This window comes from Diceros bicornis, chromosome 2 (assembly GCF_020826845.1).
Source record: "Diceros bicornis minor isolate mBicDic1 chromosome 2, mDicBic1.mat.cur, whole genome shotgun sequence".
Classification (NCBI taxonomy): Eukaryota; Metazoa; Chordata; class Mammalia; order Perissodactyla; family Rhinocerotidae; genus Diceros; species Diceros bicornis.
This window is the reverse complement of record NC_080741.1, coordinates 5,270,668-5,297,905: the sequence shown is the minus strand read 5'-3', so window position 1 is coordinate 5,297,905 and position 27,238 is coordinate 5,270,668. Positions and strand designations below refer to the sequence as shown.

The 27,238-nt window shown below is 44.1% G+C and overlaps 1 protein-coding gene across 1 annotated transcript; it reads right to left on the bottom strand.

Moving 5' to 3' along the window:
• Positions 1-846: 846 nt before the first annotated feature.
• Positions 847-26,750, bottom strand: ANKUB1 (ankyrin repeat and ubiquitin domain containing 1). Its single transcript, XM_058548900.1, has 5 exons — positions 26,552-26,750; positions 24,964-25,107; positions 15,766-15,982; positions 5,652-5,766; positions 847-1,789 (listed from the first exon to the last, which is right to left on the bottom strand). The coding sequence occupies exons 1-5, from the start codon at positions 26,639-26,641 to the stop codon at positions 847-849; spliced, it is 1,509 nt and encodes a 502-aa protein (XP_058404883.1). The 5' UTR covers positions 26,642-26,750.
• Positions 26,751-27,238: the final 488 nt, after the last annotated feature.

The window sequence follows — 27,238 nt, the reverse complement described above, 5'->3', positions numbered from 1 at the left end:
CCACCCTAGGTGGCAACAACCTACCTGAAATAAAGTGGAGCCGAACTAAAGACCAATACAGATAGGCAACTAGCACACCCAGCCTTGTTTTTCCTTTCCTTCTCATTGAGTGAGGGGAAAAGCCACTCATAAATCTATATTTCTGCTGCAATGTGGGCACCAAATCATACCTCATAAGTAATGGATGGGACCTGAGATCTGATCGGAGTTGTGTTTTCAGTGAAATCTGACGACCAATGTATAAAATTTTACCTTATGAAATGAATGTGCCTGAGAAGTCCACTTCTGATACACTTGTTTACGTCTTTAAATGTGATAATGGATTACTTTTATAACTCACCTTAAATATTAATGTCAATTCTATCACCCTATCCAATATAGATCTCTCCCCACCTGTATATCTTGCCCAGTAAGTCAACTGAAGTCTTTATGGTTCAGTTTGACATTGAATTGTTCCTTTCTTCCCTTCCCCTTTCGTTACCACCCGGTCTTTCATGACATTTTGATATCTCCCTCCCACATTTCTCCCTTTAATTATAATTAATAATTTCTTATTGCTTAAAAAAAGAAGCAGCAGCAAGAGAGCTTGTTAGGTGATACAACTGTTTTCACTGTGTCTCTTCTTCCTGAAAGCTTGAGGAGTAAAGTGCTACCCAGACTGGATTGGCCGATAAGATCAGTTCATTTTGTCCCAGACACGAGACTGAGATGAGGTCCCTGAAGTGGGGGAATGATGCATTAGAACAACTTATATTACGCCATAGGGCACTGTAGGGTTTCATGGACCATTTCCTGCGCTAGACCTTCCCTATTAAAGGTTCGTCCTCGTGTGTTTCAAGAGAAACATTACCTGGCCACAGCTAAGCAGTAGATGGCGTTCTCCCTCGGAGTCCTCCCGCTGTGCTCCCAGAAGGACGAGAAGGAGGATCTGAGTAACAAGTCAGCACTTGGTGTTGCGTAGTAAAATGATGGGTGTGAATAGCCCACTCTTGAAATGGGAGGTAGGGGGACTTGGGGAAGATATGTATTTTTTATGAGCTTTTCTTTTTTCCTAGCTGTGGCAGTGACTTTTTTCCGATTTTGTTGTTGATGCCTTTGTAATTCAGAGAATGCATTTGCATCTCCCAGTGGAGGAAATTTGAGGGTTTGTTCTCTTGTGTCCTGCTGTGGAATTTCTGAAGGACTGACAGGTCGCCTGCCTGCAGTTTGTTCCCCGAGTGGTGGGAGCTTGCCCATGGTGCTTTGTGAGTCCTTGTTCCCAGCCTTATGCCAGCTCTTGGAGGTCATTTTGGGTTTTGTGAAACCATCCACCATGATAGTGTCACCAACTTTTGCCCCAAGGACCCTTGCTCTGCAAAGCTGGCTTTTATTAAGGCTGTGACTCTGAGCTCTGAGGATCCATTGTTTTATTTTAATATAAATCCTCATGGGGACTGAAATTTTCAGAAAAGAAACTGTGGACCACATTTTACTCAATAGATATAATACGCAGTCTTTATGCTTGTGTTTGAACGCGACGGTCAGGGGAGTTTGTCCTGCTGCATTTCTGCATTCCAGGCACAGCACGCTGCAGTTGACAAAGGCCTTCAGAATCAACAGTTGGCCCGCTTCTGCAGCTGCGTGAATGGGGCATTTCGAGACGTCTGCATGAAGGGCTTCCTGGCACCACACTCGATAGGGGTGAACACCGACCGCCTCGTGGGGCCGCACGCCCTGCTTCAGGGCCCATTCAGTGAGCTCGATGTAGCCATGAAAGGCTGCGATGTACAGGGCGACCCTTTTCTGATACCTGCGGGAGTGACACAAGCAGGAGGGGGCTGTTTAGTTAGTCAGCAAACACGCAAATGTAGGTACACTAATACCCACGAAGCAGTCTAGTTAAAATGTTTGTTTCTTCCTAACTTTTACCTAAAATGTTTTCAGAAAAAGGCACACAGTAACATACGGGTTAAACCACACAGGTGCTGCTTACACACTTCGTCTTACTGTGCACATGTAAATGGTCCAAACGGGTTTCCTAGGAGTGGTTTTCTTTCTTATGATAATCAAATGCTCAGGGAAAATATCAAGCTTTATATTAATTGGGAAAGTATTAGAAGAAATTCAGCACATTTTAGAAATTTGAAAGTTGTGTACCTTGGTTTTGTCTTTTCTGACAGTCCTTATCTTCTGGCTTCTCCAAGTCTCTACTGCTACCCTGATCTCCACCACCAGTCGCCCCCGCCAGCACCCCCACCGCTGCTGTGGTCTCCGCACTGGTCTCTTAGCCCCCTGCCGGCTTTCCTCACTCAGCTCTTAGTGGCCTGGACTGGAGGACCACAGATTGAGGTTGTCTATCCTCTCTTCGCAACCCCCCAATAGCTTCCCACTGCAATTGAAATCAGGCTCTTCACATTGGCTACAAGGCCCCTCATCGTCCGCCCCTGCCCACCTCTCCCACCCCGCTTCCCACCACTTCCCTTCTCTTTCACTGTGTTGGAGCCATACTGGCCTTCCTGCCATCCTTCCCATATCCCATAAGGCATAAATTGAGTGATTGGTGAAGGCTGTTCAGAGAAATGAGAATTAGGGAGGAAAACTAGACAGGGTCCCACCAGGTATTGTCTAGGATACACTTGGTATTGTCTAGGATACACTTATCTGACCCCATTGTAGAGATGGAGGCAAGCTAGCCTGGTATCATCCATAATCTACTGCCTATAACTAACTCTCCTGTCTCTGATTGCATGCTCACCACACCATCTTTTGATGTTTCTGTGGCTTCCCATGTAATTTTCCTGTATGGGGAAGATGGTCTGCCCAGAACATGTGGGTCTCTAGGACCCTCTGGCAGTTAGATTATAACTAATTAGAGTTATACATTAACATGCTGGTATTTTGGTTCACACATCAATTTCTTTTGAAATTCATTAGTGCAAACCAGCATCTCTGAATTTGATCGGTTTTCTCGATTTGGGAAGAAGACCCCCTCCTGGATAGACTGTGACGATGCCCCCTGAGATCTCTGGGCAGCTGGGCAACTGCCCTTTCCCTGGACACCTCCAATTCTTGGCCCACATCTTTCCTTTAAACTTCCTCAGTTTGATTTGTGGGTCCAATAAGCTCTTCAAGCTCAACAGGCCCGTGACTGAATTCCTCATCTTCTCCCCCAAACCTGCTCCTCGTGTGGGTTCCCTTCCTGGATGTACAGACCTTCTATGCACCTTGTTATCAAGCTGGGAGCGTGGGCTTCATCCTTGTCTTCTTCTTCCCTTCTCTGTCTTTCCATATCTAATTTGCTACCTAAACTAGTTGACTTTGCCTCCTAAACATATTTTTTCACAGTCTGTCATCTTAGCTCTGCCTCTGTCGCCATGAGGCTAGTCAGGCTGCCGTCATCTTTTGACTCTTGTCTCCCTGTCTGTCTGCCTGCCTCTATTCGTTACACTGCAGCCAGAGTCATCATTCTAAAATGCAGATCTCATCATGGCCCATCTCTACCATCAGTGTCTTCCCAACACTTAAAGGATCAAGTCCAAATTCCTTTATGTTCCTACAGCGGCCTGCCTGAGCTGGCCTCTTATCTTTCCAGCCTCTGGCCACTAGCTCCCTCTCACTCTGTGCCCCGCCGTGTGGAACTTCTTCCAGTTCCTTGAATCTGTTCTCTTGCCCCCTAGCTCTTTGTACATGTGGTTCCATCTATTTGGGACATCTTTTTTCTTTTCTCTATCGTCTACCTGAGCACCAACCCTTCAGTTTTCCACTTAAATTCCCTTACTCGGGATGCTTTACCTGACCCCCTAAGTCTAGTTAGTTGTCCATACCATACACTCCCATGTCATCTTGCACTATGCCCGTGGCATGACACTTTTCACACTGAATGGGAACAGCAACAACACCTGACACTATATCCTGCTTCCCATGTGCCAGGCAGCCTTCTAAGTTCCTTATAATTACTAGGTCATTTAATCTCTAGAAAGTTCTATGAGGTAGATCCTATTATTATTCCCATTTTATGGGAGAGGAAACTGAGGTACAGGATGGTTAGATACTTGCCCAAGTTTACATGACTAAAAGGGAGTGGGCCTTTGAACCTAGGCAGATGGGCACTGGGTTCGTAATCCCAAACATTTTGTGATTCTTCTTCTGCAGGAATTGGTTACTTGTTTTCTGTTTCTCCTTCTTGACTGTAAGCTTGCTGAAGGCAGGACCAGATCTTGTTTATTGCTATAGTCCTATGATCTTACACAGTGCATAGTAAATGCTCAATAGATATTTATTGATTGGATGGAGGAATAGAAGGAGCTTTCAGTGTGATCATTGACAGCCTCTGAGCTCTCAGAATTTGTTTAAAGATTAAGTCAATTGCAGATGGTTAAGCACATGAGCACTAGAGTTAAATCGTCAGGATCCAATACCCAATTCTGCCCTTGCTAGCTGTGTGACATTGGGCAGATTTCCTAATATCAGTTTCCTCATCTGTAAAACAAGATAAAATAGTATCCACCTCATAAATTTGTTATAAGCACAAAATGAGGTAAGAAATGTAACACAGTGTCTGCCACGATGCATTCAATAAGTATGCACTATTTAAAGTAACAGTGCCACACAGCTATTTCTTTGGATTCAGAACATGAAAAAAGAGAACTATCATTATCCCTAAATAGAAATTAATTTAAAATATTTCGTAAAATTGCAAAAGCTGGTATTCCAATCTATCACTTCACAGAGCCCTTAGAGCTCCTGGTGGCTGTGTGGGCTTCTGTACAGGATGATTAAATCACCCACAAGGGGGCACTGTTCTAGAATACCACTGAGTTAAAACCTAAAGGGGACTGCGGCTTATGCATTTGGGAAGCTGCTGCCTGTGGAAATACGTTAAAATGTTCACCTGCCTCTCTGAGTCTACCCTCCCCCACCGCCCCAGCCACACATGTCGCACTTCGTGTATGGCATGTATGGCATGTATGGCATTTAATACACTTGTATTAAATGCAGTTTGAAAAATTACATGGAAGCTTAAGATGAGGCAGCCAATGTTTTCAGCTAATCAATTAGCAATTAATATTTTTCAGAATAATTGAATGTGAGAGTGGCAAGGTACTTATTCTGATAGCCTTTAAAAGTGCTGTTAGGGCTGGCCCGGTGGTGTAGCAGTTAAGTGCGCGTGTTCCGCTGCGGTGGCCTGGGGTTCGGATCCCAGGCGCACACCGACGCACCACTTGTCAAGCTATGCTGTGGTGGCGTCCCATATAAAGTGGAGGAAGATGGGCACGGATGTTAGCCCAGGGCCAGTCTTCCTCAACAAAAAGAGGAGGATTGGCAGATGTTAGCTCAGGGCTGATCTTCCTCACAAAAAAATAAACAAAATAAAGAGGGAAAAACAAACAAAAAAAGTACAGTTAAAAGTCCGATATCCAAACCATTTAAATGGTTCGTGTTTCCTGAGAAAAGTCTACCTGAATTGCAATCCATCACCGAAGGCTGTCAGCCCTGGTGGACTCCCTGCTGCCTTGCTGCAGCAATATCTCCATCACAGCGCCTGGCTGAGGGCTGCTGGGTGGGACTGGCATGAGCAGCACCCAGCTGTAGAGTCAACTGCAGACTCAAGGTCCTATGGAAGTTTAGTAAAAATTACTGAGATTAATTTCCCATTTGCCTTATCTGCGTACTTGAGTACTGGTCCTTCATTTGATAAATAGCGTTGGACTTTCAGTTTTTGTCCGAGGAGACAACCCATCAGAAATTCCTTCCATCCATCCCACACGTCCAGGCGAAGTGTTGTGCCTGTGGATCAAGAGAAGCAGTTTATGGTTCAGTCCATCACTGTGGTTTACAATCCATAAAACTTCTAATGATAGCTTTCCCCAAAGAGAGGCATGAGCTAGATGCAAAACAGAAAGTAACCTTGGAATAAGTAGACAGGGACACTATATTTAGCTTAGGCCTGTATTGACTTGGAAAGCCACTTAGCTTCTGTGCACTTCCATTTTCTCATCTGCATAGTCACTGCACATAACGCTGAAATATATGTTGTAGCTATCTTAAAACAGTCCTGTGGACATTGATTCCATGCTGATATATATATATCACCGTGTAGACTAAAGCTGTTATGTTGGAAGAGGAAAGTAAAGAATCTGTGGCAGGACAAATGGGCTTCTTGAACCTTTAGCTTATGAGTGGTTGTGGGTGGAGTTGAACGATGCTCACCAGCGAATCCTTTCCTTCTAACCTTCACAAAATAGGAGCCATTCTGTGTTAGGGACGTGAAAGTAAAATGTTCGCTGCTGCTGGGGAATTTATCCCTTGCTCCTCAAAAGCCTGCCGTGTCCCGGTTTCTGCGACACCACATGCCCTTTGTTCTTCAGGCAGGTGTCTCCGGGCATCTGTCCTCAGCCTGCCGCTCTTCTCTGCACATTCCCTCGGAATGAAACCCGCACTCCTCCCCACCTGGCCCACCCCGACCTCCCTCCAGTCTGCCTCATCTGCTCTGTTCCAGCAGCACTGACCTGCCACTGTGCTCAGTCACAGCAAGTCCACTCCCGTCTCAGGACCTAAAGACTTACTTCTTTTGCTTCCAAGGATCCTCTTCCAGACTTTCACAGGGCGGTGCCCTTGTCCTTCAGCTTTCAATTCAAGCATCATGTCCCCACAGAGGACCCTCTCGGCCACCACAGCTACAGCAGTCTCTGTCACCACTTGTCGTCCCCTCCCTTCTCTTTATCCCGTGATCTTATTTTTACCTCTTCACAGCCCCTATCACCAGCACTTGAACCCATTCTGCTTGTTTGGAGATTTTTTTTTCATGTCCCCACTAAAAAGAAAGCTCCTCTGGGACTTGCCACACAGCCTGGCCCTCGGTCAGTGCTCACTAAACACCGTCAGCCGACTGATCGGCAATCTCAGGGATGCTAATGGCTTCACTGGCTACCCACGTGCCATCTGCTCCCAAGTCCAAATCTCCAGCCCAGGCCTCTGCTGCAGACCTGGACTCCCCTGCTGGGGACATTGCCATCTGAGGGAGCACACTACGACTCCACGGTTATAAAAGACAGCTCGTCATCTTTTACCCCCATCTGCTTTTGCTCCTGCGTTCTGGGTCTTGGTGTGTGGCCCCACTGTCTTCCTTGCTACCTAAGCTGGAAACGTGGGAGCTGTCCTCGGTCCTCCCTGTCCTCCAGCCCTGCATCTGCGCAGTCACTGCGGCCTGACAGGTTTGTCTCAGAGAGGTAAGAACTCTGTTCCCTCGCTTCCTTCTCAGCCAGCCCCGCCCCGTTCCAGGCCTGGACTATCTCTCACCTACATCTACTGCGAGACGCTCCCAACAGCCTCCCCCTCCCTCTCTTTAGCCAGGTGTCTGCTCACATGTCATTTCCTTCTCTGGCCAACTGTTTAAAATAGCCCCTCCCCCACCTCACCCCGTCATTCTCTATCCCCTCATCCTGTTTCTTCTACTTCACACTTCTTATTTCTGTTGTAAATCTGATATTTTTATGTTTTTTTTGTGTGTGTGAGGAAGACCAGCCCTGAGCTAACATCCATGCCAATCCTCCTCTTTTTGCTGAGGAAGACCGGCTCTGAGCTAACATCTATTACCAATCCTCCTCCTTTTTTTCCCCTCTTCCCCTCGAAGCCCCAGTAGATAGTTGTACGTCATAGTTGCACATCCTTCTAGTTGCTGTGTGTGGGACGCGGCCTCAGCATGGCTGGACAAGCTGTGTGTTGGGTGCGCGCCTGGGATCCAAAGCCGGGCCACCAGTAGTGGAGCGGCGCGCACTTAACCACTAAGGCCCCCTGATGTTTTTCTGTTTCCTTGATGTGCTTGCCTTCCTCACTGAAATGGAGCTTCGAGGGCGTAGGACCCTTGCTGCTCTTGCTCGCAGTCCTGTGCCTGCTCTCCCAGTGGTGACGGCTCATCATTGGTGCTCAGTAAACACTTGTTGGATGAAGTTTGGCCCCACTCCCAAACCCGTTCTGGCCTGTGCTGCCCTCCTAACCCTTAGGAGCCCAGCAAGCTGGCCTGCACATCTATGTGCACACCAAGCTATTTCTGGCCTGGGGGCTTCTTCTCTGGGTGCCCCTTCTGTCTGAATTCTTCTGACTCCTTCCTCACACCCTCCTACCAATACTTGATAATGCAACTCTGGCATCACCTCCTCCAGGAAGTCCTCCTTGACTATACCATCCTCTCACCTCTCCAAATAGGTTAAAGGACTGCTCAACTGGCGGCCATAATACACATTGAAACTCTTTATCATTGTAGGTACATTGCTGCTTTGGAATTGCCAGTTTATAAACACTAATAGAGAACTCATTGAGCCCAAGCATCACGTCTCATCCAGTCTCTGGGCTCTGCTTTAGTTATGCTTCTGGGTTGCAAGGAGACGCTCAAGAGAAGGGGGTTTGTTATACCAACAGACAATGATTGGATCTGGTGTACATTAGGAACCAGGGCCCCTCTCAAGACAGGCCACTCCGCATCTCTCCCGTGGCCCCAGGATCTTTCTCCCTCATGCCCCTGTCTCTGTGTGTCTTCTCCCTCTCTCTGCCGACAGGCTGTCCTGCTTACTTACGGTTTCTGTCCTATCACAACTTTGGCATGCATACAACATTGGTTTGCTATGACCCAACTTCCCTTCATGACGCCTTTCATTTTCTGCACCTACCCATAACTGATTTTCTCTCTCTACATTCACCAATTTGAATTCACAAGACTAATAATAATTAATCATAATAATATATCGCATGTGAATAGCTAACATTCATTGAATGCTTACATGCTCTGCATTGTTCTAAGTACTTTACATGAATAAACTAATTTAAAATTCACAGCAACCTTGAGTGATAGGTTGTATTATTCTCTCCATTCGACAGTTGAGGAAACTGAGGCACAATGCGATTAAGTAACTTGCCCTGGGTTTACATACCAGTCACAGAGGAAGTAGGAGTTGGAGCTGGGCAGTCAGGCTCCTGTGCCCATGTTCCTGTCCTCGGTGTTATACTGGTCTCCAAACAAGAACCTAATTGACACAGCTGTGATAGCTGATGTCCCTGGACAGCCCGCGGACTGGCTGCCTTAAAGCAATACGATGGCCTTGGCAGTAGGAACTGGGGGTGAGCATGACTAGGCTTATCCATACATGCGCTCAGGCTCAGACACATAGTAGGTTCATAACAAATACCTGCAGGTAAGCAGGAAGGAGGAAGGAAGGAATGAAAGAAGGCAGGCAGCTGGGCCTCATGAGCCCTTTGGAGCCATGCAAAGCTCTAAGCCATGTTTATTTTTGTTGGCTGGCATTTTCTGACACCAGTAATCTTAGTCACAGAATACGGAAGATAAAAAGATCCTGAAAGACCAGCCACTCAGTTGCCCCTTTTACAGACTGGGAAGCTGAGGCCCGAAGATATGGGGGAATTGCCTGAGGTTACTCAGCAAGCTGGGAGTAGAATTTGGCCTGGAATTTTTGTCTTGAGGACTCTTTCTAGGGCCTGGAAAGATCCCTCCTTTCAGTTGCCTTTCTCTTTCTTTTCTTTCTGCTTCCCTTCCTTTTCCCTTCTCGCCTCCGCTCCACAGGTAGACTCACAGCCAAGTGTGTGTTCTCTCTGCTGACCCCTCCCTCTCTGGACATTCTGTGTTATAACCTGCGGTCCTGAAATGGGGCTCTTCCTCCGTTCCTCCTAACTCTGGGTTTGGATTTCTTGACCTGGGCCTTGCTTTCCCGGGAGGGCTGATCCCAAGCTTGTTTGCTCACAGAGCCTGACGTGCGTTACTGCCCTCATCCGCCAACCTGCTTTGACCCTCACAAATCCGGCCTCAGCGAGCAGAGTTTACTCTTTTTGCTGGAGAATTACAGAATTATTCTGTAGAGACCAATTAGTGATTCTGCAGATATCCTGTAGAAATGCCTTGATAAACATTTTCCAAAATATGGATCATCCTTGCCATAATAGATTGAGTTTCTCTAAAGCTTCTTGCTGTACTTAAACTTTCTCACAAAATGTTTGATTGCTACGGGTAGCACTGGAAACAAAGGACTTTAAACACTGTTCCTAGTGCATTTATTTCATCTCCTGACTTAAATGATTTGCTGTGTTTTTAGTTTAATCTGAAAATCACTCACGGATGAGCACTGGAAAGCTTTAGTCTGGTGCTGCCCCCCCAGCCTCCTTGGGCCTCCATGGCGGAGGCCACACAGCCTCCATTTGAAGGACCAGCCCAGCCCCAGGCCCAGGGGACAATCTTAATTCCAGTAGGAGGGAATCTGTTAAGGTTCCAGGCCAGTAGCTCAGGGGTTCAGTGAGAAGTTGATGTCCCTGTTCATCCTGCTCAGATGCTGTCCCTGTTCTAGTAACTTCCCTTATTCCTCCTGACCAAGACCCCACCTCGTGTCCCCGAGCATGAGTCCCAGTCTCCTATCCTACCTTTTGGGTTTAGAACTGAAGTCCCATCTCTGTTCTCTGAGCCTGGAACTGAAGTTCCTACTCTGAACCTTAATCTCTGGGGTTAGATCTCTGTTACAGGTAGTCAGAGCCTCCAGTGTCAACAACCGGCTTGTCTAGTTTCCCACCTCTTATGTCATTCACTCGTTATTCACTCACCACCTTGATGCTATGGGTCACCCACCAGGGCCCTGCTGGATCTCCCTGAGGCTCACCCTCTGCCTTCCTCGATCTTACCAATTGCAGACTGACCTGCCTATTCCCAGGCCCCCACCAGCAGGACTTATTTGAAGCTAACCTCTCGCTGCTAAATGTCTACAGGTGGGTTCTTCCTGGCCCGTCTCTCCTTCCCTAGGTGGTTGCCTAGCCTCGGGGTATTGGCTCTTCCTAGCTCAACATGTCCACTGCTAATAAGCCCTGATTCTGAAAATGACGGAGAAGCTATATGACTTAAATCCTCCTCAGCAGTAGGGCACCTCCATCAAACTCTTATTTTATTCTGCTTTAATTCCCCATCTGGGAGGAAATAATACAGGTATTATAACGATCAATTTCAGTTCCTTGCAATGAAGCAGTCCTAATTTTTCAAAGAACAAAGATAACAATGAATGGTTTTTCTCTTAATGCTCAACTTTTAAATATACAGAGAATTTCTGAGTTATTGGATAATCCTTCCATCCCAATTGATTTGTAATGCCTCCTTTGTCACATATTAAATTCCTTCGTAAGCTTACAAATTCTGTTGGAAAATACTTTAAAAATGCTATATTGCTCCAGAAAATACAACTAAAATCTATTATTGAAATGAAAGTAAAACTAAAGAGACACAAGCTTCAGGGCCTCTTGTGATGTGAGCTTTCTAATTCTCTGTTCTTTTTGGGGTTTTTTTGGTGAGGGAAATTGGCCCTGAGCTGACAGCTGTTGCCAATCCTCCTCCTTTTGCTTGAGGAAGATTGGCCCTGAGCTAACATCTGTGCCCATCTTCCTCTATTTTTGTATGTGGGTAGCTTTGATGAGTGGTGTAGGTCCACGCCTGGTATCCAAATCCACGAACCCCAGGCTGCCGAAGTGGAGTATGCCAAACTCAACCACTATGCCACCAGCCCAGCCCCTAATTCTCTATTCTTAATTTTGAATATTTTTAAAGAGTACCCCCAAAATTGTGAGCATAAACAAATCCTGGATCTGCCCACTTCCTACTTGCAAACCCATCCACCGTGCCCAAGCCATGCAGGAAAGCAGGTGTGAGCAACAGTGCCTCTTCCAGGGGATTGTCTTCAACCTCTCCCCATGTGGGCCCTGTACCCCAGGTTTCTGGATCCTCATCCATACTCTGAGATCAATATCTGCCTATCTAATTTGGGCTTTTTCTTCCTAACTATGGAAACCACTTCTCTGGTTTGGGTTTCCCCTAATGGGAAGCAAAACAAAACATGGATCAGAACCTAAAGGGCTTCAATAAAAGTAGGTATCAATAAAGGTGTGCCAGGCTGGCAGTGTCACTTGTTGGAAAGAACCCAATCCCGAGTGCCTAAGCACCATTTAGCAGCATGACCTCAAGCAGGTCACTTCACTCCTCTGAACCTCAGTGTTCTCATCTCTAAAAGGAATTAAGCGGCCGGTGGAGTAGCAGTTAAGTTCGTGTGCTTTGCTTTGGCAGCTTGGGGTTTGCAGGTTCAGACCCCGGGCGCAGACCTACACACTGCTTATCAAGCCATGCTGTGGCAGGTGTCCCACTTAGAAAGTAGAGGAAGATGTGCACAGATGTTAGCCCAGGGCTAATCTTCGTCAGCAAAAAGAGGATTGGCAACAGATGTTAGCTCAGGGCTAATCTTCCTCGCCAAAAAATAAAATAAAACAAAAGGAATTAACACAGCACAGTAGGTCTCCACGGTCCTAAGGGCTGGCCGAGGGACCCCGGAGCCAGCCCAGAGTTCAGGGTCTGAGCTGACAGGACCCCGCTCCTGGAACAGTCTCTCAGATGTGACGTGTGCAGGCTGGCCCTGAATACATGCCATGAGGCACTGACAGTGAAAAGTCCCGAAGGCATCGTCCTGTAAAGGAAAGGCATTCATTCATGGGTTTGTTTAGGCATATCTTGTTCCAGAAAGGATTAATGTCATTTTGTAAGATTACGTAGAAGATGGACAGAATAACAAGCAGATAGGCATGTAGATAAGCAAGAGGAAAGCAAAGCCAGGATGGAGACTTAAGAGCTGGAAATGGGGCAAAAATGAACATCTCTCTCCTCTCGGTTGATACAAGAAAAGGAGTGTGTGCGTGTGTGTGTGTATATTGGACCTATATGATGTGCCACTGAGCCTCAAGTCACAAAATCACATGTATTAGCAGATGTTTAGCTTTGATAAATTCTTGATAAATTAATTATTAAACATTCTACCACCAAAGAAGCCCTTTATCCCCTTATTACTTATCTTCTTAATCCCTGCCATCTTTCTGTCTCCGTCCACTTTATTAAAACTCCTCTGAGCTCACCAATGACCTTTAAGCCAGATCGAAAGGTTTTTCTCAGACTTTGTCTTTGGTCTTTTCCCAGCATCCTGAAAACATATCTTCTTGGTCATCCGTGCCAATGCAAAGTCCCAGTTCTCCTCCTGACTGGGACAGCTTTCTGTTCTCATTTTCTGACTCCTCTTCTGTACACTTGCCCTGCCTTCAGCATGTCCTGAGGGCTGGCCCTTGGACCTTGATACATCCCTCTGTATTACTGTCTAAAGAAAGCCCCATGTCACAGGGCTCAATCCCCAACTCCATGGGCAGGACGCCCACAGCAACATCTGCTAACCCAACCCGTCATTCAAGCCCTCGCTCCACGTTTGTCGTGGAGAAGAATTAGAAGACCTCAGTTGGACTTACAGCTTTGCCACTAACTAGCTGAGTTACTTTCAGGAAAAAAACCCTACTCTCTGAGTTTCCTTATATCTAAAGCTCAGGACCCAAAGCACAAGCTCCTTTCCCCAATTTCGCCACCGCTGTCCTGGTGGCCGTGGTGCTTCCTTCTCCTTAATGTGATCCAGCACGACATTCTGTCCCTTCTTCCTGAGGCTCTCAGGTTTGTCTCTTCCATTGCTAGTGGAATTAGTGAAGGCTGGGATTACCAAAAGTGCCAGTTAGCACACCCCCCGCTTCTAGTCTCTTCGCACTCCTTTCTATAGTTCATGCTGCTTGCGATCAGCTTAAACTTCTGCTAAAACACTCCTGTTCCAGAACGCACATGGCTCTGGTTGTGAGCACATCAAGCCTGTGCTCTGTGGCCTCACCCCTAAATCCCCTGAATCTGACCCCAGCTGTGCTCCCCACTGGTCTCAGCGAGGCTCCTCCACTCTTCAGGAGAATCTCCTGCTTTCTGTCCTCCTGGAGTAAGCCCATGTTCGTGAACCTGTGGCTCATGCTTTCCTCCTGGCCCGGAGGCCTGGAATGTCTTACCTTCCTCGTCTCAGATGATCCATATTTCCCACATCTTTGTGTGCTCAAGCCCCACCGTCTCCAGAACGCCTTCCCTTGAGCCCTTCAGCCTCCACTGAGCTGGCTTATTGGACTATAGCTGAGTACGTGTGCATGCCTCGTTTCCTCCACTTGACTGTACATACCCGGAGTGCGGAGGCAGTTTTGTATATTTCTGTATGAGCTGGCACGTGCGTGACTAATTGAGCTCTTTAAATCTTTGATTTTCAACCTGAACTTGACTGCTTCTCCAAAACCTTCTGATTTTCCACTACCTTTGGAAAGGAGTTGAGATTCAACTCCTGACAGCACCAGGGGTGACCCACGACTGGGAAGGGGAAAACCTGGAAGAGAGGCTGATCCAGGACTCCTTTCGCCTCCAGTTTAAAAAGGTGGGCTGGCTACTTACAGAATGCTGGGGATGCTTTAGGCAAAGTCAGAAAGCCGGCCAAAGACTCCTTCTCCCTCCCTTTGAGGCCGTTCTTTCCCTGCCTCTCCTCCCACGCCCTGTGTTCTCACGGTGGCCAGAGCATCTACCCTGGTCAGGCTTGAGCCTCGAACCTTACATCTGAAAATGCTCCTTCCTAGAGGGCCACTGCAGGGGCCGATGTGGTGTTCCTGACACACCTGAGCAAGTCATGTTAACCTTTCTGAACCTTTTTGCTTTCTTTAAACCTATAAAAATTTGGAGTTGGGCCAAGCCATTTCTAAATTCTCTTCCAGCTCTAGAATGTCGCATCATGATCTGAGCAGCATAGTCCTGAAGAACAGTCACCCTAGTTTTCTCATTTATCCTTTGGAATTTCATTAAGTAACTAGATTATAAGTTGCTTGGGGACAAATGTGACTGGTGTGCCCTTACTCACATAAGCCCTGCCATGTCTGGGCAGGCCTGGTCCCCCAGAAAGCACGCAGAGCGGGTGTGCGCTTTATAGTGAGGTACCCTGGTGACAAATCCTAGAACATCACTTCTCCTGATCAAACAACAGGGATGACAATTGATGTCAAAGTGAGAGCCTCAATTAAAAATAAAGTGAAAGAATAAGCAAATATAATAGTCAAGAGAAGTAATAATAAATGCAAATTTAGCAGTTATAAAAAGCAAACTGCTTAACTCAACGATATCTACAAGGCCCTATTATAAATTGGGAGAACTCTAATTCCATTGCAACAAATGTGACAGCACAACGTTACCTAAAAGATGTGCAATTGTCAGCAAAGACTCCTTCACCTCAAGCAAGACTCTCTATAAAGTTCCAACCGTTTGCCAACATGGTTAAAACAAATATGACAGTCCTCTGAGTTTGGCTTAATGATGTACGGCGACAGCAGACATGCCCTGGAAGTACAGGACTTAGAGGGGTTGTAATCTGCCCGTCAGGGGTGAACGCCAGCTCACTGAGGCTCCTGTTCAGCCTGCACAGTATTGGCTTCATACTGTTTAAAAGGTTGTTTAATATAACTGACATTTTAAAGTGAGACTGCACAAAGCAAGGTTCAGAGCAGCATGCATCATGTGCTCCCACTTGCATTAAAAAGAGGAAAAAGAATATACACTTGAACGTACTTATATATACGTTTGAAATACATTTTGAAAGAGAAAAATACAAACTGGTCTGAGTCTTGCTCTTCCTTCCTGAGGATATTAACAAGTCCTCCTCCTTTGAGCAAAGAGAAAAGACATGGCAGGGCCGTAAGACTTTTCTCATTTCTTAGTCTACAGACCCAGGCACCAGAGAGGAGTGTTGATAATGGACATCCACACTGCACTTACAGAGGTTTTAGTTTAGAAACACCTCCTCCATTTGTTGCGAATCTGCTATCAAAAAGCCCTAGTGCTGAGCAGTAGTATCGAAAGGCATCAAATGCAGAGGGCAGTACCGATGTCAGTCTGGTAGTCCCTGAGGGTGTTGCAGTCGTACATCTCAAGTCCCTTTGGGGTCCGGAGACAGAAGACACTCACGGGGAAGCCACATCTCAGAGCTATCAGAGTTCTCAGATCAGACACTTTTTTACCAAGAAGGGAAATGCTCTCCATTATCGGCATCATCTCTTGGGTCACAGCATTGAACACGTAGAGAGTGGGCTTATCTTCTTCCTAAGGGGAAAGAAGAGGAGGGAACTCAGGAATAAGCACTGTCCGGAGGTTGGGACAAAGGACAAACATCTCGGAGGTGGCTCTGAGTGCCTCCAGCTCCCACAACATGGGTGCTAAGGATGACAGCAAAGGCCAGTTCAGTCCCCTGTCTTCGCTCTGGGTCTTGCTCTTCTGCCCTGAGGATATTAACGAGTCCTCCTGCTTTGAGTAAAGAGAAGGAGACTTGGTGGGGCTATGACGCCCTTCTTACTTCTTAGTCTACAGACCCAGATACACAAGATGAGTGTTGATCACTGAACTTGTGGAGGTGTTAGTACAGAAAAAACTCCTCCATCATGCTGCACTTTAATTTGGAAATACTCTGGGTGCTAAACTTCCATCGATTTTAAAACATCCTTTATGTGACGTTATCAATGGAATAGAATCGAGATCCCATAAATAAACCTACATATCTATCAATAGCTAATTTTCTGCTAAGGAGCCAAGAACATAACAATAGAGAAAGGAAAGTCTCTTCAATAAATGGTGTTGGGAAAACTGGACAGACACATGCAAAAGAGTAAAAGTAGACCATTACTTTACCCTATACACAGAAATTAACTCAAAATGGATTAAAGACTTGAATGTAAGACCTGAAACCATAAAACTCCTAGAAGAGAACATAGGCAGTATGCTCTTTCACACTGGTCTTAGCAGTATCTTTTTGAATATCATGTCTCCCCAGGCAAGGGAAACAAAAGAAAAAATAAACAAATAGGACTATATCAAACAAAAACCTTCTGCACAGCAAAGGAAACCATCAACAAAATGAAAAGACAACTTACCAACTGGGAGAAGATATTCACAAATCATATATCTGATAAGGGGTTAATATCCCAAATATATAAAGAACACATACAACTCAACAACAACAACAAAAAAAAACCAATTAATAAAAGGGCAGAGGATCTGAACAGAAATTTTTCCAAAGAAGATATACAGATGGCCAACAGGCACATGAAAAGATGTTCAACATCCCTAAGTGTTAGGGAAATGCAAACCAAAACTACAATGAGACATCACCTCACACCCATCAGAATGGCTATTATTAAAAAGACAAGAAATAGCAAGTGTTGGAGAGGATGTAGAGAAAAGGGAAACCTCATACACTGTTGGTGGGAATGTAAACTGGTGCAGCCACTATGGAAAACAGTATGAAGATTCCTCAAAAAATTAAGAATAGAACTAACCATATGATTCAACTATTTCTCTTCTGGGTATTTATCCAAAGAACACGAAAACACTAATTCGAAAAGATATATGCACCCCTATGTTCATTGCAGCATTATTCACAATAACCAAAACCTGGAAACAACCTAAATGCCCATCAGTGGGTGAATGGATAAAGAAGATGTGGTATATATACACAATGGAATACTACTCAGCCATAAAAAGATGAAATCTTGCCATTTGCAATAACATGGATGGATCTTGAGGGCATTAGGCTAAGTGAAATAAGCCAGAGGGAGAAAGTCAAATACCATATGATTTCACTCATATGTGGAAGATAAAAAACAACAACAAAAAACAAACACATAGATACAGAGAATAGATTGGTGGTTACCAGAGGAAGAGGGGAGGGAAGAGGGCGAAAGGGGTAAAGGGGCATATGTGTATGATGATGAATGGCAATTAGACTTTGGCTAGTGAACATGATGTAGTCTACACAGAAATCGAAATATAATGATGTAGGGCCGGCCCCATGGCTTAGCGGTTAAGTGCACGTGCTCTGCTGCTGGCGACCCGGGTTCGGATCCCTGGCACGCACGGACGCACCGCTTCTCCAGCCATGCTGAGGCCGTGTCCCACATACAGAAACTAGAAGGATGTGCAACTATGACATACAACTATCTACTGGGCCTTTGGGGAAAAAAAGGAGGAGGATTGGCAATAGATGTTAGCTCAGAACCGGTCTTCCTCAGCAAAAAAAAGAGGAGGATTGGCATGAATGTTAGCTCAGGGCTGATCTTCCTCACAAAAAAAAAGAAAAAGAAATATAAGGATGTATACCTGAAATTTATATGTTATAAACCAATGTTACCTCAGTTAAAAAAAATCCTTTCTATGAGGTTATCACTGGCCAGTGGAACTAGTTCAAGGTGGGAGCGGAGTTTTGCTTATCATTTTATGCTTCTCATTGTCTGTATGGTTTGACTTTTTTTTTATAACCACATGTATTTATTTTTACTATTTAAAAAGGGAAGTACTAAATATAAGTGAAAAAAAAGTTTCCTTTGTTCCCTTTATTTTGCAGTCTAAATAGGAAAGCAAGTGGAACTGTGAGGTCTGAAAGAGCTCAGAAGGGAAGTTTGGGGAAAATAGCAGTCCTTCTGTTAACAACAGTTAAATCAAGCCAACCAAAACGAAAAACACAGTAAACGGGGAAAATGGGAAGAGGGTGGGGAGAAAGGATTATTAACATTTTCACTTTTCTTTTTTTATTTTATTTTATTATTTTTTTGTGAGGAAGATCAGCCCTGAGCTAACATCCGTGCTAATCCTCCTCTTTTTGCTGAGGAAGACCGGCTCTGAGCTAACATCTACTGCCAATCCTCCTCTTTTTTTTCCCCAAAGCCCCAGTAGATAGTTGTATGTCATAGTTGCACTATGTGGGACGTGGCCTCAGCATGGCCGGAGAAGCAGTGTGTCGGTGTGCGGCTGGGATCTGAACCCGGGCCGCCAGTAGCGGAGCGCGTGCACTTAACCGCTAAGCCACCGGGCTGGCCCACATTTTCACTTTCCAACCAAAGAATGAAACTGGCTTTACTTCCTCTTTAGCGGATTCGGGATAATCATGTTTTTCTTCAATGCCCCACTGTTGCCTTGGCAGACGTGAGCATATGGACCAGCCACTGAGCCCAGTAACGGGGCTCTCAGGGGGGACCTGAGCAAAGCCGAGAACCCACACCTGGCCTCCAGGTTCCCCGAGGGGGGTCACTGTTGTACCCCCCCAACCCCCTCCCATCAAAATTCATCTCCAGTTTCTCCAGGCCACCTCCCCCCCACCGCCGCTTCAGGCTTGTAATACATTAAATCCATTCCCCACCTTCCAGATAACACAGGGCCATAATAGGATCAACATGCAGATCTCTTTGAAAGAGCCTTTAAGGAGTAACTTCAGTGACGAAAGTTTAGGCTGCAATGCATTGATCTGGGGTCCATTTCAGTGACTCAAATCACCGGGAGCAGGTTCCGGCCTCTTGGGCTGAGCGTAAAGCCATCGGGCAAGCTGAGCTTCTCCCCGAGTCTAAAGAGCTTAGAACGATTTTTCTCCACAGCTTCCCGTAAACCCACTCGATAAAAACTGAAAGGACACAGGATTCACCCTTTCCCTGTGGGGACACATGCATCCTTTCCCATGGCTCCATTAAGGCAAGTATCTGCCCAGCCTAATGCACGTGCTGCCTATGGGCAGGAAGAAGTGCCTAGGAAAACTGAATAAAAAGATAATGAGGAAGAGAGAAATGGTATATTTTATGTAACAGCTGTTCCTTATTTCTTTTATGATTCCTCTGACTTCCCTTTAGCTCTTGGTATGGGGACTAATTTATATGTAGAATTAAATGTGTAATTAATGGGCAAAGTAGCGAAGGCCCAGGTCACTCTGCCAGCTAACTAGCTGCTATACAATGACAGAGAAATAAGCTTGCAAGGTGCTTCTTGGAATATGAATAAATATGTCGTATATATATAAAGATAAACATCTATAACTGAGGTATACATAGAGCTCTGAAACAAGTAATAACAAAGGAGAATTGCAAAATATCTGGCAATCTTTAAATGAAAATCCAAAGTGCAAGGAAGAAAATATTATTAATTATTAATGAAGCCAGGTTGGTAAATCGCAAGAAAATGAACACCTACAGAGTTTGTTCATTTGTTTTAGCACTCGGGAACTTCCCAGGCCCATTTAATTCATAATGTATCTAGAACATAGATCTCATTGCACTATTTTAACTCTATACATACACCTTTTATAAACTTTGTTTTTGTGGAAAAACCTGTTTTAAGTTCTAAAGGGATACGCCAGTTGGAGACACTTCTTCATGTCGGTTATATGGTGAGGGAACAGGTAGATGCTGATTGCAACTTGCTAACTCACATTTTCTGCATAAGGGAAGGCATCTTCCCATCAAGATGATGCCCCTCCCCAAATATTCTGAATGAGGGAACACTGGTAGTTATACCCAAGGAAGTCAGATGCCATTAAATAAACAATGCCATACACAAATCAATTGTCAGACACACGTAAAATTAGATTTTCCTGCTTTAAAAACAAACTGAGACACCATGGTAGGAGGCATGTACAAAGTGTAAATACATACACTGTAAATACATACATGTGCATTGACAACAAAATAGGAAAAGTTAAAAAGAAACAGATGGAAAGAAAACGGAAGTTAATGCAAGTTTTGAACACTGCTGGACTTTTTTCACCAGTTCTGCTGTTTTTATATTTTGTTATTTTGAAATTGTGCACCAAATAAGCAGAAACTTGCCCCAACTATTCCAGAGTAGACCAAAAGGGGAAATAATGTTTGTTTTTGTTGAGCTGAATGAGTTCAAGTTGAGATGTCTTCATGAACATCTTAACCTCAACTTCTCCTTTTGAATGATAGTCATCCTAGAGAGGTTATACCTGGAGTGTAGGACACTGAAATGAAACACCTTTCTTCACCAAATTCTTTTTTTTTGTGAGGAAGATCAGCCCTGAGCTAACATCCATGCCAATCCTCCTCTTTTTGCTGAGGAAGACCGGCTCTGAGCTAACATCTATTGCCAATCCTCCTCCTTTTTTTATTCCCCCCAAAGCCCCAGTAGATAGTTGTATGTCATAGTTGCACATCCTTCTAGTTGCTGTATGTGGGACGTGGCCTCAGCATGGCCAGAGAAGCGGTGCCTCGGTGCGCGCCTGGGATCTGAACCTGGGCGGCCAGTAGCGGAGCGTGCGCACTTAACCGCTAAGCCACGGGGCCGGCCCCACCAAATTCTTTACATACTATTCTGTATGGCTCATCTTAGAAAAGATAGCTATTTTTTATAGAAACGTGTTTTTGTTTGTAAATTACTACACATTTTTAAGAAGCGTGTTTATACATGTTTTGTGTATAAAATATATTTAAAATCTAAATTCACATATTACGTATCTCCTGGATTTTGGTGTTTATACATTGAGTGCCTCTTGAAAGCTAAAATGTATATTATGTAGAATCCATTTTAGACCTACTAATATAGTTCAAACTTCTCCAATTTGTCTGGTAGACATCTATTCAGTGCTGCTACAATTAACCCAATCTCTTACCATAAAACAACATTTCAATGATGCCAGGAAGGATGAACTAAGCTCTTGGTTGGTGGAAGCATGGTGACAGAAGGAGACAGGGCAACCAGAAGGAGCACTGGGGAGACCGAGTCCAGCTCATGCTTTGAAGGCACAGCCTGCCCGGCAGTTGCTTCTCAGACCCCTTTGCACTACCACCCGGACGTGTGACCAGGGTGCTCCCAATCAGGCCTACCCATCCACTCCCACTTTGAATTAGGAGCCGGAGGGTAGAGAAGCAGCAGACACGAGGAATTCTCCCTGGCAGTCGCAGGTGTGAAGCACTGCCGGCCTGGCAGCAGGGCTGACACTAGTGTCTAGTGACTGCTCCGAGGGCTTGGGGTGGCTGCAGTGGTGGCCTTCCTGGGCTGGCTCTGGGCATGATTTAGAAATTGTTTCTGGGTGCATAATCTCTGAGCCCGACTCTCCAGTCTTCCTGTCAAGACTGTGAACTACCCAACAGCCTTTCAATATGTTTATTTTCTGCTGAAATTGTCCAGGGTTTGTTTCTGCTGCTTGCAAGTAAGAACGCTGCTGCTGGATAGGGAAAAGCGCAAGGATACAGGAGCACGTTGCCTTGAGGGTGGAGTGGGAGGAGAGATGCCACAGGAAGGGAGGGAACTTGAAAGGCATCTCCATACTGTGCTGTGATGTTTCCAACGACAATCATATACCTTCTTGTTAATTTTCATACTTCACCTCTCAAGGCCTTTATCAACTCATGTATTCAATACATGTTTATGGAGAGTCTACTGTGTGCCAGGTGCTATTCTAGGTACTGAGTGACAACAATGAACAAATCCCAAGCCATAGTTTCCACAATAACATGGGTTAGAACAAAGGAGGCAAGTGTGAGAGCAGCCCTGCCTGCTGGACCATAATCTAGGCTTTTGCAACCCTTGTGCTGTGGTGTACAGGAACATGGTGAACTGCGACAGCACCAGCTATGGACGGGAAGGGCTGTGTCACCAGAACTTGGAGATGTATGCTGCAGAAACTCCTTATGGTTTCTAGGGGAGTTTTTTCCAAAGAAGGAAAAATTAATGCAATGTTCTTGCCCCCACTGTTCACTTTTCCAAATGTGTCTACATGACTGTTAAAGGAAAAGGTATAACATGCAGGGAAACTGGAAACTCTATTGACTATTTTAAAAATGTATTTAAGAGTAGACCGCCTCTTAATTTATCTAATGTCTTTCTCTCTTTTTACACAAGCAAAACCTTGTAATCCACACAAAAATGTAAGCATGATAAAGAGACCAAATATTTTGGATTTACTTCATGCACATAATATCTACTTGCACCTGTTTAAAAAGAAAAATTGCTTACTTGCCAAGTTTTTGGTTCACATCATGATATTTCTAAGTTGTACCAAAAGAAATTAAGAGACTCTCACTTTCCTAGATTCTCAGAAGGTAGAACGAATTGCATGAAGTATCCTAGTTGAGTAGGAAAGGTACAATATAAGTTTGTACATGTCTCATTGTGCAATGAAGCAATGGCCTGACAGAAGGCAGCCTTTGGTTACCTAAGACAGATCAAACAGTACAGAGCTGGTCTGACTGCGTTCTCTGAGGCGTGGGCTGTTTTCCTGAGCCTGTTTTGCATTGTTATCACACACACAGTAAATAGTGTGCACTTGGGAATAGGCCTGTTTTATCATCTCATCTAAACAGGAACTAAGGATGGAAACCAATATTTATGGCTTTTGCAGGTAATTCTCTTCCTTATTCAAGATATTGTTTCCCTTCCCAAACCTAGTGATAAGAAATTCTCTAAATGTGATTCTACTGGAGAAGGTGAAGATTAAGATCGGTAAGATCCCCCGGAACTTGGGAGTTGATAATCACACCTCATGTGTTGGCTAGTCCAGTGACTCATAATTGTATTCTGCCTAGGTTCTCTTGAATAGTCTTTTACCTCTACATTCTGTTCTTATCATTAGCAGTTTAGAACTCTAGGGAAAGGTCAGAGTTCAGTGCAAGGGCAGCTGGCATCACTGGGATAGATGATGCTTTATTGGCAGAATTTATGAAATATTTTTTTTAAGTCAAACTGTGAACATAGGTTGCCTCTGGGGAGGGAAACTGGGGGCTAGAGGTAGGAGGGAGACTTTTTACTGTATATCCTTTTGTACCTTTTGAATTGAGCACCATGTGAATGTACTAGTCGAAAATAAATAAAATTTTAAAAGTTTAAATAATAAAATTAAACTCAGTGCTTAGTTAAATAAAAGTATCCTATCCATATTCTTAACATACTTTATCTACATCCCTGAATAGCCACGGTTCAGTCAGATTCCTCCAGCCAGCTCAAATATTAGTATTGATCTTATACCACGATCTCCAAATAAGCAAACAACAAAAAATCTTGAACATCATTATTGGCATTAGAAAATTCCAGGAAATTTTAGAGGGTTGATCCTGTACAGAACCAAAACCACAGTATGTAAATATTTAAAGACATAAAGAAAAGACATTTAAGAAATGACACGGAATTTAGTCTGCTTAAAAAAGTATTATATTATACAATAATTTTCTGAGTAGCAGGGGGAGAAAAGTAGAAGAAATAAGAGTTGTTTTTATTTCCTTTTCTGATAAACCTTCTTCAAGGATATAAAAATAATACATGAATAAATGCTCATAAAACATTAAAGACACATATACATATATGGTCGTTTTGTTTACATAAATGGGATCGTACAATGCTTATCTTTCTGTGACTTGTTTTTGCTACTTAATAATAAATATTTTAGAGTATTCCTTTTAAACATAGACTTCCCACCTAGTCAATCAATAAAACATATGAAAACAAAAAGAGTTAGTTTTGGCTACCATAAAACCTTTTTTAATGCTAAATGTGAACAAATTAGTGTCCCATTTAGCAGCGAATATGAAATTTACTAAGTTCCTTGAGGCTCATGTTTTCATATGGGGTAAAGAACTAGTACTGAATAATATTTCTACCCTAGAGAGCAGCTCGTAAATTCTTTAGGCCACCTTAAAGATATTGTCAAAAGTTAAGGATCCTCTACCCAGAAGATCTCCAGGTACATTATTTTGCAATTTTAGGGTTTTGTAAAGTTCTAAAAGCGCAGGCTTGGACCTCAGATATGCACCAGTGATTAAGGACGCTGTGAATGAAAAAGGCTTTCTCCGTTGTGTGTACACCTACTACATGAATGCCTATTCTGGCTAGATTTGGATGTAGAAACTGCCCCTCCATTCTTATTGTTACTGAAGGTCTCTTCCCTTTCCTCACTCCACTGCCCCTAATCCACTGTGCACCCACAGAAGTTTTCTCGTCTTCCTCCCACATCAATATTCCAGATCTGCCCTTGGCCTCGTCCCAGTGTTGGTTTATGGGTTGCTCTGTGAAGACTGTTTGGGGCAGGCAACAAGGAGGATAGACAAGGGAAGGGAGAGAAGGAGCAAACAGGGGGAGTGCTATCCAGTCTCTACATCTTATCCCCTTACAGCACAAATTGTGCATCAGACCAGTTAGACAAATGGAAGAGAGGAGAAGGCAAGAAGAGAAATCCTCTTTCTAAGTTATGGAATTACCCACAACTTTACTCAAAATGAGGAAGAAATCTTGGACAGATGTTATTCTGATCATCATACCTTAACAAAGCATTTGAGAGTTGAACAAAAAGATATTCCAACGTCAGCAAGACGCCAGCTGTCCTTCAGGGCTGCTCCAGCATACATCAGCTCCAGGTACTGCCTGCCGTGCTCATCTTCAGAGAGAGGAGTGTGGAAATAGTCCTTAAAAATCAATAGCATATTATGAAAACAGTGCGTCTCTACATTACTAGACCAGCAATATCATCTCTTTTCTTATACGTTTTCCCACTGAGCATTATAAAATTGTTTGAGACAGAAGGAAGACACATTAGACAGAGGTTCTTAACTTGGAATCTTCAGATCCACTCAAAAGTTTGTAGATAGCGCCGGCCCTGTGGCTTAGCGGTTAAGTGCGTGTGCTCCGCTGCTGGCGGCCCGGGTTCGGATCCCGGGCGCGCACCGACGCACGGCTTCTCCGGCCACATGGCCGCGTCCCACGTACAGCAACTAGAAGGATGTGAAACTATGATGTACAACTATCTACTGGGGCCTTGGGGGAAAATAAATAAATAAAATTAAAAAAAAAAGTTTGTGGATAGAATTTAGATGGGAAAAAACTATAGTTCATTTTTATTAACTCCAAATGAAATTTGTATTTTCCCTCAATTATACATATAGGCAACAAGCTAAAGTAGCAGTGGTTGGCTGTACCTGTGACTTTGTCACCAATAGAAATCACAGATATTTTCATATCACAGATATCTCAAAATATTATTTATACTGATCACTACTTTGAAACTGTAATAGTTATTAGATACACTGCTAGAACTTGTTAATGTGTTAATAAAGAAGCCCACATATCATTATATACAAATTTTTTTTTAATTTGAAAATTGTATTTCAGTGTAACTAGTTTCCTTTTCTTTGTATGTATTGTATTTTATGCAAAAGGATCCATGATACAGAAAAGTTAAGAGCCTCTGTGTTAGAAGATCTAGATTTCAGTGATCACAGTAATCCACTAAATATCATGCAAATATGATTCAATAAATGCTCATTAGCAAATGGGAATGGTCATTTTCAAGTTAAATAACATTTGATGGTCAGGACCTAATTGCTTTTCTTAATTTCCCATTTTAGAGTGAATATTTCTAAGAAATTTATAAGAAAGGTACTGCACCCAAATTATTTCTTATTCTGGCTCTGTGATCCTAGGTTAGATGGTCGACCTCTCTGAGCTTCAGTTTTTCCTGGATGCAAAATGGGGCTGTAACCCAGAAGGTCTCAAAAGTCCTCTCCACCTCCAAAATCCTTTCGTTCTTTATAGTTTGCTCACCAAACAAGCCATCTGACAAGCGACATGCTCCACTTACATAGCTTAGAGTTAGTGTCCTGTTTTTGTCCTTTTATGAAAAATTGCAGTAATACCATCTGGCCCATGCACAACCCACAATTTTCCTCACTAACACCTGCATAGTTACTATCTTCCTATCAGACTACTATGTAAGCAATATTTTCAAATAGTTTTGGTTCCCTGTTTGCTGAAAAATGTACCCAGCAGTATCTCTACCCCTTGTACTGTTTAAACTTCACTGCATAGTTAAAATTAACATACATCTTAGTGGCTCAGGGACCAAGTACATACCTTTATCATCAGCTTGACAGCCTCCACAGTTTCATCTGCTGAAACATCAAATGGTTCAAAAGATCCCTCAAAGGCTATGAAAATCCTCATTTTCTCAAAAAAAACCCAAGCCCACAATTTTTTCCGAAGATCCTGTTGGGTAGCTAGAAAAATTCCAATGCACAATTAAGGACGAAAATGATGGCCAGAGGCAGCTGTTACTAGCCCCAAAGGTGAGCTGAGAGAATGTGAAGCGACAAGTCCCACAGTATCGGGCAACAAAGACAGCAGCTACGTGGAGGAAACGTTCTCTGCCGACAGCCGCAGGCAACAGCCACCTTGTTCCTGTGTTACAGAAACCAGCAAACTTGACAATGGTTGGGGCAAGTGTGAACAAGCATCAAACCTGTAGTGTAAAAATGCCACGCGTGGATTACACTTTCGTGATGTGACCACCATCCACTGCCTCTTGAATCCATATTCGTACAGCTGATTAAAGGACCTTCAAAATAGATGTTTGATTGGGATGCTCTGGCGCAGAGGAAAGCAAAACAGAGTTGAATTAATTGAATGTGGTAATCCTGAAAGGTCTCTGTAAATAACTCTGAGCTGAAGCATTCTGGTTTCCATAACACCTTTGTGTACTTGTTCCCCAGCAGTATTTCTAATCCTGCCACGGGGTACGGAACAATACCCACTTACACCAGG